This window comes from Hydra viridissima, unplaced genomic scaffold (assembly GCF_058129835.1).
Source record: "Hydra viridissima isolate aposymbiotic clone 2 unplaced genomic scaffold, HvirCarnegie_v1 scaffold_9, whole genome shotgun sequence".
NCBI classification, from domain to species: Eukaryota; Metazoa; Cnidaria; class Hydrozoa; order Anthoathecata; family Hydridae; genus Hydra; species Hydra viridissima.
This window is the reverse complement of record NW_028324308.1, coordinates 16,412,035-16,432,339: the sequence shown is the minus strand read 5'-3', so window position 1 is coordinate 16,432,339 and position 20,305 is coordinate 16,412,035. Positions and strand designations below refer to the sequence as shown.

The 20,305-nt window shown below is 30.0% G+C and overlaps 2 protein-coding genes across 6 annotated transcripts; both read right to left on the bottom strand.

Moving 5' to 3' along the window:
- Nucleotides 1-1,333: 1,333 nt before the first annotated feature.
- LOC145185266 (alpha-1,6-mannosylglycoprotein 6-beta-N-acetylglucosaminyltransferase A-like) lies at nt 1,334-19,957 on the bottom strand. 5 transcript variants are annotated; one of them, XM_090097120.1, is made up of 17 exons: nt 19,169-19,957; nt 18,932-19,005; nt 18,721-18,810; nt 18,408-18,509; nt 14,924-15,013; nt 13,777-13,857; nt 13,121-13,291; nt 12,718-12,899; nt 10,654-10,782; nt 10,439-10,560; nt 9,915-10,036; nt 9,619-9,801; nt 9,387-9,486; nt 9,037-9,200; nt 8,675-8,846; nt 8,315-8,591; nt 1,334-2,384 (listed from the first exon to the last, which is right to left on the bottom strand). In XM_090097120.1, exons 1-16 carry the CDS (start codon nt 19,356-19,358, stop codon nt 8,335-8,337), a joined length of 2,229 nt encoding a protein of 742 aa, XP_089953246.1. In that variant the 5' UTR covers nt 19,359-19,957; the 3' UTR covers nt 1,334-2,384; nt 8,315-8,334. The 5 variants fall into 5 exon arrangements, 3 of the variants coding, with proteins under 3 accessions (XP_089953246.1, XP_089953248.1, XP_089953247.1); XM_090097122.1 differs by having other exon boundaries at nt 19,464-19,717; XM_090097121.1 differs by having other exon boundaries at nt 19,416-19,464.
- Nucleotides 1,380-2,372, bottom strand: LOC145185272 (uncharacterized). The gene has a single exon (XM_080061135.2). It carries the CDS (start codon nt 2,370-2,372, stop codon nt 1,485-1,487), a length of 888 nt encoding a protein of 295 aa, XP_079917261.2. The 3' UTR covers nt 1,380-1,484.
- Nucleotides 19,958-20,305: the final 348 nt, after the last annotated feature.

The following is a 20,305-nucleotide window of genomic DNA, read 5'->3' as shown; positions in this document are numbered from 1 at the left end:
GTTAGGTTTGGTTACACGCGTAAAAAACATTTTTAAAATTTTAGAATTTTCAAGCCAAAACACGTCATTTTGATACATTACTCTACTTTGCAAAATTAGATTATGTAATATGGAAGCACTTGTTTTTTGTTTTTTGTTTGCAGTAGCAGTTTGCGTACAGTAGCATGCATAACATACCAGCAGTACAAAATCACTATAAACTTAGCTTTTTCATCTAACTCATTGATGTTAATGGGGTATCCACAAAAAAATTGTTTTTTAGGGAGAAATATTCAATCATTTAATCACAATTAACTTGAGTAATTTCAGAAAAAAACTTCATGGTTTTTAAATGCTCTACTGGCAGTACAGCCATCATTCATTTCAGCTGCTACCATTGATATTGATATGCTATTGATATAAATTCAGCTTTAGCTGGATTGGCAATATCAATAGCAGAAATCTGCGAAAAATTTATATTTTCTAGATAGTATCTAAGTTTTAATTTTTATCATAATTTCTAAAATATTTTTTTGTTTTTTCTTCACCTTTGAAAATTAAAGTACAAGTTGTTTCGCTCAAATAACCTGTAGTTTAGGTTTTTCTTCTTTTCGTTAAGTAAATCCTTCCATAATCGTTATTTATCCACTCCTAATGCACGTATATTCAGGATAAGATTTAATCTTTTCATTGTGATTGCTTTTAAGAATTGCCAATATAATAAAATCTTTCATAATATATCAGAAACATACGTTAATACTTTATTTAACTTAAATATTAAGATCCTCATGTTTCTATTATATATATATATATATATATATATATATATATATATATATATATATATATATATATATATATATATATATATTCAATGGGAATGGCCAAACATTAAAAAAAAATGGTACCGATGTAATTAAATAGGATGACATTGCTCCGAAGATGAAATTAGAATGATCAATGCCATCAATCAAAAAAAGTTTGAATTTCGTAAAAAAATTTTTGAATGAGAAATAGAAATTGTTTTTGCCTCAATAAAAGTCATAATTTTCAAAGTTAATTTGTGAAGAGCGCCGAAGCTTAACGGAGAAACTTGGAAGGGAAGTCACCATAGAAACCATCGAATACACAATTATCTTTTCATACATTAAATCATAAATGCACTTTTTCTTGCTGTTATTTAGCGTTTTTTAATTCATTTAACATAAAAAATAATGTAAACATACACGAACCCTGGCAGACAAGCCTCGGACTAGAAGGGTTGTCACGCTCTAAAGGATTTATAGATTTAATTAGTATCTTTACTTCTATGGTAACGGTGGTGTTGTTTTGATGCAAAGTCAGTACGCGTAGGTTAAAGTTAGCTCCAAATATTATTTCAGACTAAAAAAATTAAAATCTTGATTGCTTTTTTATTTTATTTACAAGATTTTCAATCATTTATCGTAAAAAAAAACCCGTAAAGTTGATTTAAAAAAAATAATAATAAAAATCAATAACTATTGTCATTGATGGTAAACAACGGAATGAACGTCCGTTTTCAATGTAGGAGACTTTCTGAAAATCAATATAAAAATTCTTGCGATTAAAAGACCGACCGATAATATCAGCAAACTCAAAACCACTCCAGACACAACCGCATTTTTACCGGTGATGTTCACGAAAACCCCTGTTAAAGCGTAAATAAGGGTGATGTATGCAGAGAACGTATACTGAGTATAGTCCTTCAAAACGAAATTTTCCAAAACAAACCACAAGATCACAAGTGCGCCTAGAATGGAAAGTGAAATCAGCGACGCAGTTTTTGTAGCGATATCTACATCATACGCTAATACTACGGCAACATTAATCAATGTAGCTACAGTGGTCCATGTGGCATAAAATAGAAGACCGTTTTGAACAAGGATTCTTTGGCACCAAATATCTAGAATGCTTTCTTTACCGTTTTCAGGGACAGACAGAAAATTTTTCAAGTCAACACAGGCGAAAGCAAACGCGATGTTAAGAAAGATCTGCCCAATAACAATAACGATAAGACATCCCAGAGATTTGAGGCGAGACCATAAGAAAAGCCAAGTAACTATAAACAAGATATTGAGAACAAAGCACACGTAAAATCTGGTCGATAGTATGTTCGTCCCACTCCCCTTTCTGAATATTGTGCTGATCGAGTAAATGATCCATGCAAGCTGCAACGCAAAAATTAACCCCCATATTGAAAATGTTGCACCAATCGGTGTTATTTCCAAATGAAATACTTTCGACGCCCCTGCTGCGCTATATGGAAATAAATCATTGCTACCTTTTGCTGCAATACCGTTTAAGATAAGATGAATGATGTATATAAACGCTGTAATACAAATGGCTAATATTTTGATTAACGGTAAAGCCATAGTTGTAAATCTCTAAAAAAGCAAAATTTAATGAGTATACTTAAAAAAAAACTGCTAAAAACAAGTTAACTAAAAAAACAAAAAAACAAGCGTCTCTTTCGATAAATTTAATAAAAAAAAAGAACGTAAATACATCGTAATGAACGCTCAAAATAAGTTTTCCTCTAAACTGTTCTTCTTATCTTTTAAATTACGCAATATAAATTTTTGTTTATACTGATTGTCAAAAATTTGATTTTTAATTACTTAACACACAGATGAAAAGTATCAAATTTCAATTCTCGTATTAAAGGCAGCCAAGAAAAAACAATTAAGCAAACGAAGAGAACAGAGTAAGCTAATCGCTACTAAAATCAGGTTGGAAAGTTCTTTCGCACTTTTATGAAATAGTTTAATTCAATACCAATCCTCTAAATAAATACAACCACCATTATTATCAACAACAATTCTCCATTTAATAGGCAATGAAAAGATCCCATCTTTGTAGAAGTTGCCTGGCTGCGCTCAAATAATTCGAATGTCAGCTTCAAGTTGGCAAATACCATCGAAACTCTTCTCTGACGTGAAATTGCAGGGCACCGAAAAGGTGATGGAAAAAAATGGAGTAAAAAAGCTATGCTATCTCTATAAATTTATGACATGTCAATTTTGCTGTGTGTGGCAGTGAATTGTTGTGCAGAAAATAATTCTTTTAGTGTGTGGCCGCGTTTGAGTGACTTTCTGCTTAAGCCTTTCCAGCAGTTGACATTAGTAGCCAGCCGTTATAGTGATGTTGAGAGGAAGAAGCACGATGCCATGTACCTTAGAACAGGTCACTGTCATATAAATTTTTCAAAAAAGATATTGTGGTGATGGCTGCAATATAGTTCCTTTTATTATCAAAAGCATTTTTGTGGGATGTGTCTGAGTAGAGGAGACCAGGGCAAGTTGGCTACAGGGGTAAGTTGACACACTGCGTTTAACTTTGGAATTTTTCACCAGAAATTTCCAAAATTCACATGGAACCTTCCCACTTAACTAATTCATCTTTCAGTGTAGTATCAGGGCTATAAGCGCATGCGCATGGAAATTAAAACGATTTTTGTGTTTTTTTTTTACTAATTTTGTAACTTTTTGTAACTATATTACTTTTTCAATTATAAAAAAGCAACAGCATTAGCTACAAGTAAACTCGAATAGATGTAGGTGTTTTATGGTTCACTCCAACCAGTCACATTTTAGGTTTCTCAATATTTCGCGTTTTTGGGGATTTATAAGCCATTTTGTGAGCAAAAAGCTTTTGGGGTTAGTTGGCACAATGATCGCGGGACTAGTTGGCAACATGTTCCAACTTAAAACTTTTCGCATTAGCCGTAAATTCACTTAAGTTATATACTACAGATCTACAGACAAGAGAAATTATAAAAGAAAAGTAGACAGGCCTGTAAATTCTAAAACTGTTACAAAAAATGCTATTGATGCTATTTTTATAGAAGTAAAGTCTATTCAATCGACTTAAGGGCAATTAAAGTTAATGTCAAAAAATATTGTTGGATAAAATTTTTTAAGAGTTTTCATAAAAAAGATGCGCTTGAAATAGATGCTTAATATTGCTAAACTTGTCACTTTTTATATGGTATGCCAACTTTTTATATGGTGTGCCGACTTAGAGTATAGGCAACTTACCCCGGGCCGGGGTAAGTTGGCACATATTTTTTTCTTTTTTGGAGGCCCTTTTTGGGCCACTAATAATTTTTTTTAATGTTTAACACTTGAACGTGCTTGCCAAATCCATATTCTTTTGAACTTCAATTTGACATCCTCAAAAAAGTTCACCCAGAAATGCACAGAGCTCAAAAACTAAAACTGTAGCCAACTAGCCCCGGTCTCCCCTATTGCCGAATTTTCTCTTTATACTTATAATATCATACTAAAACATGAACAAAATACTTCCATGAAAGTTATGCCAATTTTTAAATTTATTCTGCAAAACACTTATTAAGTAAATTGCGGAATGCTTCTTTTTATCGTAAACAAAGTTCATAAAAAGGCCTAATAATAAACAAGGTATAGAAATGGATGCTCATTTTTTTAAAATTACAGTTTATGTGTTTCAAATTAAAAAGAGGATGAAAAGAATGTCACCTCTTACTCACCTCAAGAAAAAAGATATTAAATCAGAAAAATTAAGAAAGTTTGTGAAAAAGAAATACGGGAAAGTATTGAAGTCAACAAACAAAATATGATTGGTTGGATATCCTTTAGAAGATATAAAAGCAAGTTCTCTTTACGTACTACCAGAAATATTTACAAACTTTTTAGGTTAGATTTAATGCTATTCTAAGTCTGATTGACATTATTTTAAGCTTTTGAAAGTTTATTTAGAGTTTTCATTTAATTTGTGTCTTTCATTTTAAGGTATCACTTAAAAATTATTGATAGTTCTTATGAAGAGTTTTCTAAAGTTAGGGAGGCATTCCATGCTCAAAGCAACATTTCAAAATTTAAGTTAGCTGCAATGCTTACTATGAAGCCAGTCAAATTGTTCTAGGATAAAGCCAATATTCCCTATAAGCAAGACAAGCACAGTATTGAAAATATTCTAAAGCTGCATGAAAAATGGAGGTTGCTTACAAAATCTAAAAGTAAGCACTTCAATAAGAAGATTTTACTTGAAGAGAGCTTCACTCAAACATTAGATGGAATTTTTGATGTTACTTCTCCTAGTTGAAAAGATGACATTAGAAAATCCAGACCAGCTAAAGATGCAGATGAAGATATTGCCTGGTTTACAGCTCTCAAAAATGGAATAAAAACTGGAGGAATTGGTGTAAAAGATGTGCGAGACTCCAGTGTTAGGAGAAAAAAAAAGCAAGATTGGAAAAGAAACAGAAGGTCACTGAGAAGGAAAAGAGAAGAAAAATGAGTGATGAAGAAACTGTTTAGTTGGATGGTTATAACAGTGACTCAGCTGAAGAATCTCTTGTCACTGAACCTAAAAACAGCAACTGCAGGTAGAACAAAGTAATCAAATCCTCAGCTAACGATGAATGCTTCTGCTATTCTAGTTCTAGGTTGGTTTTGTATTAAAAAAAAATTATTATTGACCAATCTTTAAACTTTTATTTTCATTTTATGCAGGGGGTGTTAAACCTGAGGACGTGAATATTTCAATTAATAACATAAGAAGATCAAGAAAGCTAAATAGGCCAAGTGATGGCAAGGAAAATAATAACAGAATTTAAAAATAAGGTTAAATCATATTATTTGACACTTCACTGGGATGGGGAACTTTTGAAACAAATCTCTGGCCAAATATTTGAGTATTTTACTATTTTGGTGAGTGGTTTTCCTAATTATTTTGAAGGCAAAATATTATCAATAAAACCTTTACAGTCTGGTAAAAGACTTGCTATCTGCAAGGGAGTCTTAGAAGACTTAGAGGAATTGGATCTTAAAGCTAACATTGTTGCCTAGGTTTTTGATACGATTGGTTGTAATACAGGGGTTAAGAATGGAGCTGCAACTCTTCTAGAGGAATGCAAATCGATGAAAACTCTTCTCTGGCTTGCTTGTTGCCATCATATTTTAGAATTGATCCTAGGAGCATTTTGGAACTCTTTATTTAAAAAAAGAAACAAAAGCTGACGTTAACATAGATTTCAAAGATTTTTAGAAAGAATGAATTAGCTCAGAGAAGGTTCCACTCGAAAACATAGGTCCCTCGATCTTAAAAATTCTTTCCTCAAAAAGAAAGCAGACAAAACTCATGTGTTCTTAAGAGAAAAAAGTAAAATCTAAACATCTACGAGATGATTATAAAGAAACTGCAGAACTACAGCACTTTATCTCTTAGGCAGACCAGAACTTAAAACATGGAAAACTTGTGGAGCGAATCATCATGCCAGATGGATGTCACATTTATTGTATGTACCAAAGATGTTTATCTTTAAAGAAGATTTACTTAATTCTGATGTAGTAAAATTAAAAATTTTTTTGGCTTTCAGCTCATTTCTGTATGTTAAAGCTTGGCTAAAAGCAACAAAAGTTGCTAATGCACCATTTAATGACATTCAGTTATATAAAAATCTAGGAGCTCTGGGACAAATCTCAAGCTTCTCTGTTGCAGCTCATAAAGCTCAAGAAGTTCCTAACAGGCACTCTTGGTATTACTGAGGAGGTGTCGGTCTTCAGTCTCTTTTCTAATAAATTTTCTTCAAATGAAAAAACTAAAATTATGCTAAAGTTGAAAGATGTGGAAAAGCCACTTGCTATCAATTTCAGAAAACCTACTCTTCCATCCACTCAAGCGAACTCAGAGCTTTTGTCATATATTGGGAAACAATCTTGGTTGCTCTTTCATAATTTGAACAAAGATGGCAAATGGCTCAAAGATCCTCCTTCAGAATGGGAGGAAGATGAAAACTATTTGAAGATGAAAACTATTTGAATGAAATTTTTCATTAATACAGTCAAGGTTACCCACGATGCTGCTGAGTGAAGAATCAAGTTATGCTCGGATTAAGTTCAGATCCTTACGAAGATAAAACAAAGATCTTTATAAAACATATTGAAAAATTCTGTTACATTTTATATATAAAATGTTTGGTTAATTTTAGGATGAGGCAGTATGAAACAAAATTTTTGAAGTGGTTGGAACTCATAGAAAACTTGTTGGTAGTTTGAATAAGAAGCAACTATTCTCTGACATGGTTCAATACAAAGATTACCTTTTTTTTTTCCATTATCACAACACTACAACTGAAGGAAACTGGATTATATGTAATAATTGATTTGTATTATAAAAGTAAAACATATTTTTCATTATAAAAATTGCATTTTGAACATTTGGAATTGATACAGAATGTTCCTCACCTCCCCCTCTCACTTCTTTACCTTTGCCTCATATTTTTTGGGGATATTTTAGCATAAAAACTCGAATCTTTAAAGCAAATTGAGCAGTACTCAGAACCATCCTATAACATGTTTTTTTAAAATAACAGTTTTTGTATGTTAAGGAACAATTTTTCATGCAGCCAAGGGGTAATTTTCAAATATTTTTGATTTTGGCTAGCCCTAATGTACGTCCTACCACACTGACAACATGACCTTCTTTAGGTGAGGCTCTGCTTTGGGCTCTGGTTCTGCCCGTTCTTTAGCGTTAACTCACTGAAACCTTTGTATGTAGTTTAATTTGAAATATTTTAACTGGAAATCTGCACATTCTTGTTCTCCAAAACTGTCGCTTTTTGGAAAGCAAGAATGTGTATCTCCAAGCATATGTTTTTGTAATGTTGTGTCAGACTGTGGGGAACCCCAATCCCCCACAGTTGGAAGTCATTGGAACGAAAACGTTGAAACCAAATTTGATAAGTGCATTGGTAATACTGCCTAAGCCTAAGGCTTGGCATATGTTATGTTTGGTCTTACCGACTCTTGATCTGACATTTTATGTAAAGTGACTTGTGCTTGCTTCCATAATTGCGTGGAAATATCTAGAAAATTTTACACTGCTGATACATTAAAACAAAATGCTGGAAAATCATAGAGCTTCTCATGTTCTAATGAGATCATTTTGCTTAACCTTCTATGATATCGCTTCTTTGACTGAGCTATTTTACATCTTAACAGGATAAGAACCTCAAAATAACAAATGGCTGAGGACAAATCTTTCGTAAATGGATAAAGGTTGATCTTGTTTCAAATTAAATTAAAACTTGTGTCCTTTTAACTTAAAAAAATTTACGTTACTAAATTTGTGCTTTTTAAAAAAATCCTGAACATGCTTAAAAGCTAAAACAATCAACAGCAATATATTTCACCTTCATGTTGACATAAAACTACTTTTGCTTTCATGCTGACATAAAATTATTTATCTTTAAGAAGAAACTTAAATCGACTCCAGAGTGATGAAAAAACAAACACAAACAAACACACACAAAAAATTTAAAATATAGAAATACTTGTCTTCTTCCTTTTCTTTTTATGAAATGATATCATCCAGAAGTGCTGTTGTAGATAATCCAAATTGACCTTTGATAAAATCTCTACAGGGACACAATCGTGATGCTGAACTCCTTTTTCCGGTACAGCTGAAAAGACGCTGATTAGACTGAAGAATACATTTATCATCAATCATGGCTGGAGCAATAATGGAAACCTCATATGAGGTTTGAACACATGTTAAAAAATTGTTGCTAGCATTTATACTTGGAAAAAAGGCAGGCTCACACAGCAAATCTATATAATAAACAATAATTTAAAAAACCCAAAAAATTGCATTTTACAAACTTGTTAACTAAGAACAAGATAAAAAAACTAACTTCTCCTAAAGCAGACTTCTTCGCAAGATTCTCCAGGTTTTCCTTTAAAGATTTGTCTCGAAGAAATTGGTGGCCATATTTGATTTGTGCAAAAATTATGATATTTAGTAAACGCAAACAAGCGCTCCAACATACCTTCATGTGAAAACTCAAATGGCAAATAGGGCTGTAACTAAAAATAATAACAAAGTAAATATGAAATTAGCTTTTTCCAGACATCGTAGGTTAAAAAAACTTTTACAAAATAACTGGAGGATATACCCATGCTAATAACTGGAGAATATACTCCTTCTTTTTATCTTCATGATTACATTTTTCTTTATAGCATGAACACTTCTATATTTACTTTCAAAGATAAGTACCTTGATTGATTTCATTTGTTTCAAAGCATTCTCCACATCTTCTGTATTGTCGACATCAACAGTAAATACGTAAGGTTTTCCAATAAATCGCTCTGCATAGGGATGTTGAGAGGTCAACTTACGGTTGGTTGGTTTATTTTTGAAAAAAAAGTGGTTATTCCTTCCTGTAATGAAAATACGATTGTGTTTCTGTAATAAAAGACCAAAAGAATAAAAATCTGACCAAAAGAATAAAAATAGGAGAGTTACTATGTTTTTGAACCTTTAAAGCTTGTTAAATTTTTTTAATCTTGTTAATCTTTAAAGCATTCCTTAGCATGTTTCCATGTCTAAAATTGAAATAAGTTTACCTATAGGAGGAGAAAATTTAGGATTAAGGAAAAAGCAACCATCTGCAATCGCCTCCAAAGGCGCAGGTCCTTCATATGGAAACCCAAGCCCAACAAACACCTAGTTGAAAAAAAACAAAAAACTTCAACATTTAAAGACTTTTTTTACCAATCCATTTACTGCGATTAGATAAAAATTACAATTTCAATCAAAAAAAGTTGAATCAATTCAAATAAGTTTTTAAATTTTTACCAGAGACTCTTTCAACAAGTCATGCAGCTGCTTACTCTGCAACACACCATGATTAATAACATACTTGGGTAAAACTGATTCCATTTTAAATTCTCTTGCATTTTCACTGTGTGGATTGCCAACTGTGGCATGTACCTCAAAATATTTTTGAACAACTTCCAAGAATTTCAATTTTTTCGGATCCTAATTTTTAGAGGAAAAAAAAAAATTGGAGAAATATTTCTCAATCAAAATATTTACATAAACAATTTGAAAGATTATACTTTAAAATGTTAAAAATACATGTATTCTTTTACATTCCACATGGCAATGTCTTTTCCGTAGACAACTGCTTTAGGCTTTTTTCCTGACAATATTTCCCCAGGTGCTAAATGACTTTCCACAACAAAACCAAGAAAAGAATTATCAGGAGAATGAGCTAGAAATATTAAACATTACATTTAACTATATTACTAACATGTTTCCAATTTTTTATTTTTGCACCATGAAATGAGAAGTCATCTTTTACAATGCAAAAACCAGTAAATACTTTTTTCTTACATTTTTGATGATTATTAATGATGATGATGATGATGATGATGATGATGATGATGATGATGATGATGATGATGATGATGATGATGATGATGATGATGATATACAGGAAATAGTGTGCAAGAAATATTTTTGCATTAACTTTTTGCTTTCATTAAGATAATGAAAAAAACTGCTTAACGTAAATGTTTTTTTATTTCTAATTTTAAGCATGTAAAGTAAATATTAATTTATATTCAAATTTAAACTAAACCGTTTAAAAGTAAAAAAAATTACGAAGCATTACGAAACATAGTGTTATATTGTTGAAGGTTGAGACCCAGATAACCAAAATGTTGAGGTATCATTTTAATATCTGTGTTGAATTCTGCTTCTGTACCAAATGAATCAACAATACGTAGCTGACATCTGTATAAAAAAAATATTAAAAAATAATCAGATGAAGATGAAAATTAAGGTGAAGATAAATATAAAGATGAGAAAAAATTTCAAAACACTTACTTAATTTTATCAATAATTTGATATTTTTCAACAATATGACTGATCCCCATATAGTCAGTATAGATGATATCAAACAGCGGCGGCTCCGTAGAGGGACAAAAACCATTAACATATGACTTTGGCAAAACACTAAATTTAATAATATATAGGGTAAAAGATTTGTTTTTTGTGGTATTTCCATTCTTCGAATATTGAGAAACTTTTGAATCATATAGTCTTTTCAAATCAAACAAGAAAAAGAAAATATTACACACATTAATATCTCCACTTAATTGTACCTTACCAATCTAACTAAAAAACTAAATCAATTAACAAATCTGTTTTTTGACTTTTTGCATCTTTATTAGTTGTATGAAATAAACATTAACGTGATTTGGATGATTGTCTAAGAATATGAAAACAGGACATGCAACATCCTTCAATTTCTCATCATTTCTCTGATTATAATCTTCAAAATAGTATTGGTTTTGCCTACCAGATTAAGTTTGAGTGAATAGAAAATCACCACTGACAGTTCCAAATTTCTCCAAAAGCATAATTAAGAAAAAAGTAAAAAAATTCGATTCTCCAAAAGCATAAGTGTGTGTGTGTGTGTGTGTGTGTGTGTGTGTGTGTGTGTGTGTGTGTGTGTGTGTGTGTGTGTGTGTGTGTGTGTGTGTGAAACTTTACTTTAAATAATCAAAAAAAAAAAGGTCCTTAAAAAACTCTCATTTGAGTTTTTCTTTCAAAATGACGTAGGTTTTTAACATAGAACCATTAGTTCCAAAGCAATAGCTGGCAGTGATACTTTCTTTAGGTCTTGATGAACTATCTTTGTAAACTGTTTTTGCACCTTTTCTTGAAAGAACTCTTTTCATGTTTGGGTTCAAATTCAAAATTTGTCTCATCAAAATTGTAATAAGCATCTGGATGAGCAAAGACATGAAGCAAGCTATTATTTTCCAAACAATTGTAAAATATTCAAAAAACCTCTTGATTTTGCTGACTGGAACAATTGTTGCTGCTCTGCTAAAAGATTCAGTGGTACAAAAACCTACTCCAGGAGTTCTTTTAATGATTTTATTTAGTCGGATGTCCAACATTTTTAAACAGTGGAGTATAAAAAGATTTACAAAGTTTTTTTTGTCTGAAGTCAAAATCAAATCGTTCTTTGTTTTGAAAACTTTACTTTAAATATTCAAAAAAAAAAAGGTCCTTAAAAAACCTTTTATGCAAAATGTAAACTTTGTTGTTAAAATGTTAGGAAAAACAGATTCAACGTTTACATAACTTTAAAGTTGTTTATTATTTGAATTACCAATGATATTCGCATTGAGGAATCAAAAATAAAAGATTTTTTCTCTCTAATATCCATAAAATGTAGAGAGAAAAAAAAACAAAAAACTTCAATCATCACAAACTTCAATTTATCAAAGAAAATTTTAACCACTAAAATTTAATTACAGTTAAATGAGAAATGTTAAACTTCTGTTCAGAATGGTTTACATATTTACATGTTTTGCAAGCTAGTACGAACTTTTACATATTTACATGTTTTGCAAGCTAGTCAGAACTTGGCAAGTACTCTAAAGTATTTTTCTTATAAAGAAGAGAATACAGCAAAAAAAGAAATTTGTGCAAAAAAAAACTAATCTTTTACCCAAATTTTGAATTGTTTCTAAATTCGTAAGCAAGGAGATCACACTAAATCTTTCTGGAAATTAAAACAAAAATTAATCTGTTTTCGGCTGAAATTTTAACTAAAATCTTTAAGTTGAAAAAATTTGAAAAAAATTTTATAACTAAAAAAAACACTTCTCAAACAAAAAAATTCATCAGATTTTTTCACACACAAAGATCACACAGATCACACACAAAGATCACACACAAAAGATCACACACAAAGATCAGAAATAAAGAAAAAGAAAGTGTTTGTATGTAGCAACAAAGAAGAGAAATTTTTTTATTTTAAACTTTTAAGAATTGAAATGATAGGAACAAATAATGGAAATATTATTCATATTTTTTAAAGAAGAATTTGTAACAAAAAAATTTGCAAAATTTAATGTGATTTTAAAATATTACTTTTCTATCCCGCTCTGAGACTGATCTTTGCTAACACATAGAGTGAGATTGTGACCAAGTAAGTGAAGAGAAGCAATCAAATCTGCCCACTGCATTAACTCTCCTAAAGGGCCACCTTTGTTAGCAGTTTCAGAGAAATGGAGTTTATCATCATTTGCTAAAAGCCCAATGAAAATTAATATCTAAAAAAAAATCAACATCAATATGGTGCGAATGATAAATTGATAGGCTAATAGCGTAATGATTTATAATATTATAGATATTATTTTTTTTATATTAGAAAGATTATTCTATTAATAATGTTTCATTTCAGCATTGGTAATCTTTTTCAAGATTAAACAACTCATTATGATAGAAACTTAATGGCTGAATACTATAAAAAAAATTTTCATAAACAGCATACATTTTTTCTTGGGTAACTATCCAACATGATGCGACTTTTTAGGCTATTTAAAGCATTTAACCAGGGCACCCATAAGCGAGATATTCTTTCAATAATCCACAATGTCTTATGAGATTCACCCGTTTTTCCAATCAGTTTCTTTAATTCACCCAAATGATTTTGTGAAAGTTGCTAGAAGAAACAAAACATCATCATCACCATCACCATCACCATCACCATCACCATCACCACCATCATCATCATCATCATCATCATCATCATCATCATCATCATCATCATCATCATCATCATCATCATCATCATCATCATCATCATCATCATCATCATCATCATCATCATCATCATCATCATCATCATCATCATCATCATCATCATCATCATCATCATCATCATCATCATCATCATCATCATCATCATCATCATCATCATCATCATCATCATCATCATCATCATCATCATCATCATCATCATCATCATCATCATCATCATCATCATCATCATCATCATCATCATCATCATCATCATCATCATCATCATCATCATCATCATCATCATCATCATCATCATCATCATCATCATCATCATCATCATCATCATCATCATCATCATCATCAATCATCAAAAAAGTAAGAAAAAAGCAAGAAAAAAGTATTCACTGGTTTTTGCGTTGTAAAAGATGATTTATTTCTCATTTCATGGTGTAAACTGCCAGGAATCATTGGACACCATCTTTCATACTGAAAAAATTTTAAAAATTTAAAAAAGCAGTAGGAGGAAGAAATGAAATACAGTTAATCAAAATAATACCTTTGGTATAGAACTATGTGCAAACTCAAATTAAAAGAGTGATAATGTCTTCTGATACTATGACGATTTTTCTTTCGTTATGTAATCCAGCCTGTATTTATTTGATCCACCATTTTAAACTGTACTTATATGGCCTATTGAAATGATAGTATTTAACATTTTTCGAACCCATGTCAAGAGTATCTATTAATTCATATATGCAATTTGCCAAAACTTAATGTTGCAAACAATGTATTGATTACAGCATCTTATTATGAAAGATTCTTTTTGACAATTCTACTGGATGTTCTTTGAGGAAGTTTCTTTACATATGCACATGTAATAAGATTGTTTAGCTTTTTTAGATTAATGATTTTTTAGAACAAACTTCTAATCAATGTGATCATTGATGAAAATCAACAAATATCCATTTGGGTGTGTTTTGGGTAAACAACTTTCATTTTTGTTTTTAATCAAAAGAAGTATTTTAAACTCTTTTTATCAAATGTCATTCCTTGAAAATACAGAACAATTTAGAAAGATGGTATTGTAAAGATCTTATAGTAGACCTTTCATTAAGAAAAATATTTCTGGTAGTTTTATGCTTAGTGCATCTTTCAATAAGATTAGTAAAGCTCTAAGGGTCATGGTACACTTGTTATAAAGAGTAATAGTTCTGCTTAATCTTTTATCGTTATTTTATTTTTTTTTTTTGTCATATTCTTAAGAATTTTTTAAAACATCTACAGTATAATAAAATTTATCTCAACTACTTTTCAGAAGACAAAATGGAATTTAATTGCAACAGAATGGTTGCATTTCATTAAAAGCACAATTTACATTTTTGTAAAATTTCAAAGATTTGACAGTTACATAAAAATTGACATATAACCTAAAAATACATGCATCACATAAAATTAATTTTAACCAATGATTTAATAATTTCAATTTAAAAGTATAAAGTTAATCATCTCCTTTTTTACAAAACTATTGAAGCTGGTTATAACTTTTTCTGACCTCACTCAGATATACTAAAAATGAGCATAAAGATCCATTAACACCAAGGTTAGCATAGCAAGGATCAATGGTCCAAAACTTTTTCATCCACTAAAAGTTAAAACAAAAAATATACCAAAAATATGCAAATATACAAAAACAATCTCAAGATTTTTTACTGTAAAAAAATTATACTTCAGAAGTAACTCACTTTAAAAATTCATATACATAGATTATTATTTTCTTACATAACAAAGTCAATTCAACAGTTCTACAAACAAAAAACAAAAAACTTTCAAGCGCTATTACCTTCTACATTCAAAAAATCTGCTCACGAGCTGAGATTAGCCTGATCAACAGTATCAAAGCTTGTTACTTTATTATGTTATTACTAAGTGAGTAATCAATTACCTGAAATTCAACTGACAAAAAAAACTTCTAACTTATTTAAGGATTTGTTTGCTGTTTTTTTATTTATCATTATGCCCTAGACTGCAGAAGTAGCTATAGATACCAAAGAGTATACAGAGGAAAAAGTAAGAGTCTTCAAGTTTCTAAAAGATAGATTTGTATGATACTATACAAAAAACTGCAACACTGTTTGTGAGAAGCATTTTTTTTACAGACTTTGATCAACCAATTTTGAATTTTAAACCTTGAAATATTTTGTAACTTATATTCTGTAATGCTTGTCAGAATATTTTATAGTGCTTGTCAGTCTTTCTAATCACACAGACATCAACCTGATGTGAAAAAAATACAGGATTTTGTGTAATGCAGAGATTGACACTGGAGAGACTTGCAATTTAAAGGCTGTTTGTCAAATAATAAAGTTATTGACTTAAACGGCAGTTTGATTAACTAATTAAATGATTACTGTAATTAGACTACTTCAAATTCCTTTAAATAAATTTGTGAATAGCGAAACCAATATGCAGATGGTCTGAAGATTAATGGTTCACTTCATATTGATTGTGTTCTGAATATTGATCAATTTAAACCTAAGATTAAAACAGACAGTTGTTTATGAGAGCAGATTTTAGCAGTGTTGTGACCAAAACTAAAAATTGTAACTAACTTAACTAAAAAAACCGTACCTAAAATTAGTTGGCTAACTTTTTAGTTTAAATAAATTTAGTCAACTAACTTCTTAATCAAACTAAATTTAGTCAGCTAACTCTTTAGTCTAACTAAAATTAGTCGACTGACATTTTAGTCTAACTAAAATTAGTCGACTGACATTTTGGTCTAACTAAAATTAGTCGACTGACATTTTAGCATAACTAAAATTAGTCAACTAACTTTTTGGTCTAACTAAAATTAGTCGACTGACATTTTAGCATAACTAAAATTAGTTGACTAACTTTTTAGTCTAACTAAATTTAGTTAACTAAATTTTTAATTTGCGAAAAATATACTGTTACCCAAAAAAAGCATTTTTAAAATCTTGTTACGCATTAGTTGTGAAGTGGTTTGAGCGCCATGTTTTTAATTACAAATTACTGTAAGTTAAAATTTTTATCTGCAGGGCAATTATTTCAAGGTTCGGTTTTCAGAGTTTTTCAGGTTTTTGGAGAAAGGTTTGAGACATTATGCACTTGGAATTTTGTAATAAAACTTATCTATTTAGTCCCCCATTATTAATAAGTACTTGTTTTAAATTTCAATGAAAGGCGGTTCAGATCTGGATTTTTTCAATTTATAATTACAGTGAATTACAAATTATAAAACACATGTGAAATCACTTTATAAAAAAAATTGGTGCAATGTTTTTGAAAGGTGTGTTATGTGCAGAAACATTTTTAGATTTCCTTTATATACTACCTGCAATAATTTTTTGAGAAGTAATAATACGTAATTTATTTCGTTCTACACTCATAAAAACACAGATATTTACAGTGACAACAATAAGATTGAAACAGTTAGGCAACTAATGTTTTTTATTATTTCTATAATGTGTAATTGAATATATATATTGCTCAACTCTCAATTTTGTTTTTCTTTAAAAATTATTAAAATACTTGTAACTAGTTATGTTTTTGGTATAAAATACCAGCTGTTTTTGATAAAGTTGTTTTGCTAACAAACCAATTTTTATTTAATTCAATAAAAGAAAATTTGGGACAATACTAACAAAACATTTTTATTACCTAATTGTCACAAATTATATTAAGTATTTTAAATTTCTTGAAAACAATAAATCATGATGAATGTCTTTAAATTGATTTATTTGTCATAATTCATATTATATATTATGTTAATATAATTTCATGGTATAGGTTATTCAGTCTTTTTTAGCACTAAATCTTGTTTTAGTCAACTAATTTTAGTTAGACTAAAAAGTTAGTCGACTAACTATAGTTAGACTAAATTCTTAGTCGACTAATTTTAGTTAGAATAAAATGTTAGTCAACTAATTTTAGTCATGCTAAAAAGTTAGTCAACTAAATTTAGTTTGACTAAGAAGTTAGTTGACTAAATTTAGTCAGACTAAAACTAACCTTAACTCCCACCCCTAGATTTTGGGAGAGATTTCATTACTCATACACGGTCTCAACTATATCACTGTTAAGTCATTTACCTAGTTTAATGGAAAATAATAAACCTTTGTCAAGATCAGAAACTATTGCATTTACAGTATTGGCTAGCTTGTGATACAGTAAAAAAAATTTGATTTAGATATTGTCACAGCCATATTGCAATCACTTAAATCATCTTTTGAGATTTGAGTTAGTAACTGAGTTACATAGTTTGCATGTGTAAACACTAGACTAAATGCAGAGTCAGTATCTAATAAAACTACCAAGCTTAGTCTATCTAAAATGTGCCAAAAACTTGGTGAGTTTGGCAGAACATCAAAGTGGTAAATACTAGTAAATCTTGTAGAAAGTACAACAAATGATTTCAGTTAGAGATCTTAATCTAATAATGACCTGCAAGGTAAAGAAAAGAATAAGAGACAGAACACAGATCTGTAATAAATGACATCAGTAGCATCAAAATCTTTATTCAAATCAATTTTTCAAATTATTGCATTACCTCATTAAAGCTTTTCATCTGAGAACTAATAATTTTAAAATGCATGAAGCTTAGTGAAGATTTCTTATAATGACAATGGTTTTGTTTACCAATTACTGATTATTTTATTTATAAGGGAAAAAGAATATTTCAATTGAAACCAAAAAATAATAATAATAACAAAAACAGATAAAGAATTTACCATTAATACTAATTGTTTAAAAAGTCTATGAAAAGTTTTATGCAATATTTTCTGTAAAACTTTTACTAAAATCTAATTTTTATTAATTTGTACTAACTGCAAAGTATTTAACCTTAAAAATCACTACTTACCTAAATAAATAAAAAATTGAGAGCCGTAACCAATTTGCTAACTAAAAATTTATTGTTGCTACTAAAGCATTCTCATGTGTACTAGTGCCTAAGAATGAGTAAAAAGTGCTTAACATGGGCCACTTTTTATTTGATTCTTACAAACTGAACAAACCTCGACTTTTTTTTTACATTCTGGGAATTCAACTACATCTGGTACCAAACAATTACTTTTCTTTGGCTCTCTTCCTTCAAGTAAAGGGCACCAAGCTTCTACCTATATATTTTTTATTGTTATTATTAATCTGCATAAGTGTATGTATGTATGTATGTATGTATGTATGTATGTATGTATGTATGTATGTATGTATGTATGTATGTATGTATGTATGTATGTATGTATGTATGTATGTATGTATATATGTGTGCCAAACTAAAGAAACAGTGTAAAATTAATAAAAATATAATGTGCAGCATCTACATAATACTTCGCTTAGATAAATAACAATTGAACAAGATGATCCATCAACACCAAAATTTGCATACAGTGGATTACTTCTCCATGATTTTTTCAACCACTATGAAAAAAAAAATTTCTTATATTTTAACATCTTATATTTTAAAAAATATTTTAACTTTTGAAAATCTTTAATTTCTTAGTTAAAATATTCTAAATTCATTTAGCTATACAACTTTTACCTCAATTTTAGCCCTGCAATCAGGAAAGTCAGGATTATAAGGTATGGAACACCCCCAAAATGATTTAAACCAAGCTTAAAGGAATATAATATATATAAATTAATACATACATGCACACACACACACACACACACACACACACACACACACACACACACACACACACACACACACACACACACACACACACACACACACAAACATATTATATTATTATTGTTTAGCTGTAATAAATACCCCAAAGAGAAGTACTTTCTTGTTGTTTTTGTAATAATGCATTTAAAGCATGTTCATTGGTTGGTCTATTATTTTGAGCAGCATAGCTATCTAACTTGTAGAATAAATAAATTCCCCACAAAAACAATATAATAAAAATAAAAATAAACTTTTTCCTCAGCCAATGCAAAGCGTGCTTGAAATAATTCATGAAAACATAATCTACTCTAAAGTCAAAATCATGTTTATGTTTATTCTACATACTTACATACATACATGCAAACATACATGCAACCATACATGCAAACATACTTACATACATACATGCAAACATACATGCAACCATACATGCAAACATACATGCAAACATACATGCAACCATACATGCAAACATACATGCAAACATACATGCAAACATACATGCATACATACAATCATACATACATACATACATACATACATACATACATACATACATACATACATACATACATACATACATACATACATACATACATACATGCATGCATGCATGCATACATACATACATGCTAAATTAACTAGACATTTAACATCGCAGGCGCTTTACATTCATGATAAAATAAACTCTAAAGCCCTTAAATTTATGCAGAAAGCTTTCTAATTATGCTTGTAAAACAATCTATCTATATCAAACTGTTAAAAAAAGTGCAAACATCGAAATAGAGAGTTTGTATACAAACATAAGATTGCGTTTGTATACAAACATAAAAATGCATTGTCCCGTAATGGGCTGAGCTGAGCACTATTTAAATTTTTGGTCGATCGACTGTTTTATTCACTTGACACAGCATGGATCACTATAATGCTAACCAAGCTGATCCAAGAACGCGGAAAGCGTAATAGTATCGAAAATTAACTGATCGAAAAAATGATTAATATCGAAAAATAACTGACCGAAACCCATTTTAATGATTAAGATCAAAAATGTGATTAGAAATGGGTGGGGCTTGGGGAGGGGCACACCTCCCTGAATGGGGTGTGTGGGGAGCGTTACCCCACTGAAATGTTTTTAGGCATAATTAACCCTGCTAAATGCAGATTTGCAATCCTTTTTAAATCATTATATTCAAATATTTGGTACAAAACAAAATCTACCAAAAACAATTACAGTTACTG

Bases quoted from the DNA above. Each gene is read 5' to 3' on its own strand.
- LOC145185272 (XM_080061135.2), bottom strand. From the start codon at position 2,372: ATGGCTTTACCGTTAATCAAAATATTAGCCATTTGTATTACAGCGTTT.
- LOC145185266 (XM_090097120.1), bottom strand. From the start codon at position 19,358: ATGAATTATTTCAAGCACGCTTTGCATTGGCTGAGGAAAAAGTTTATT. The intron at 13,292-13,776 runs GTGAATACTTTT...TGTTTCTTCTAG, and splicing joins CTTTTACAACGCAAAAACCA to CAACTTTCACAAAATCATTT. The intron at 10,561-10,653 runs GTAAGTGTTTTG...TTTTTTATACAG, and splicing joins CAAATTATTGATAAAATTAA to ATGTCAGCTACGTATTGTTG.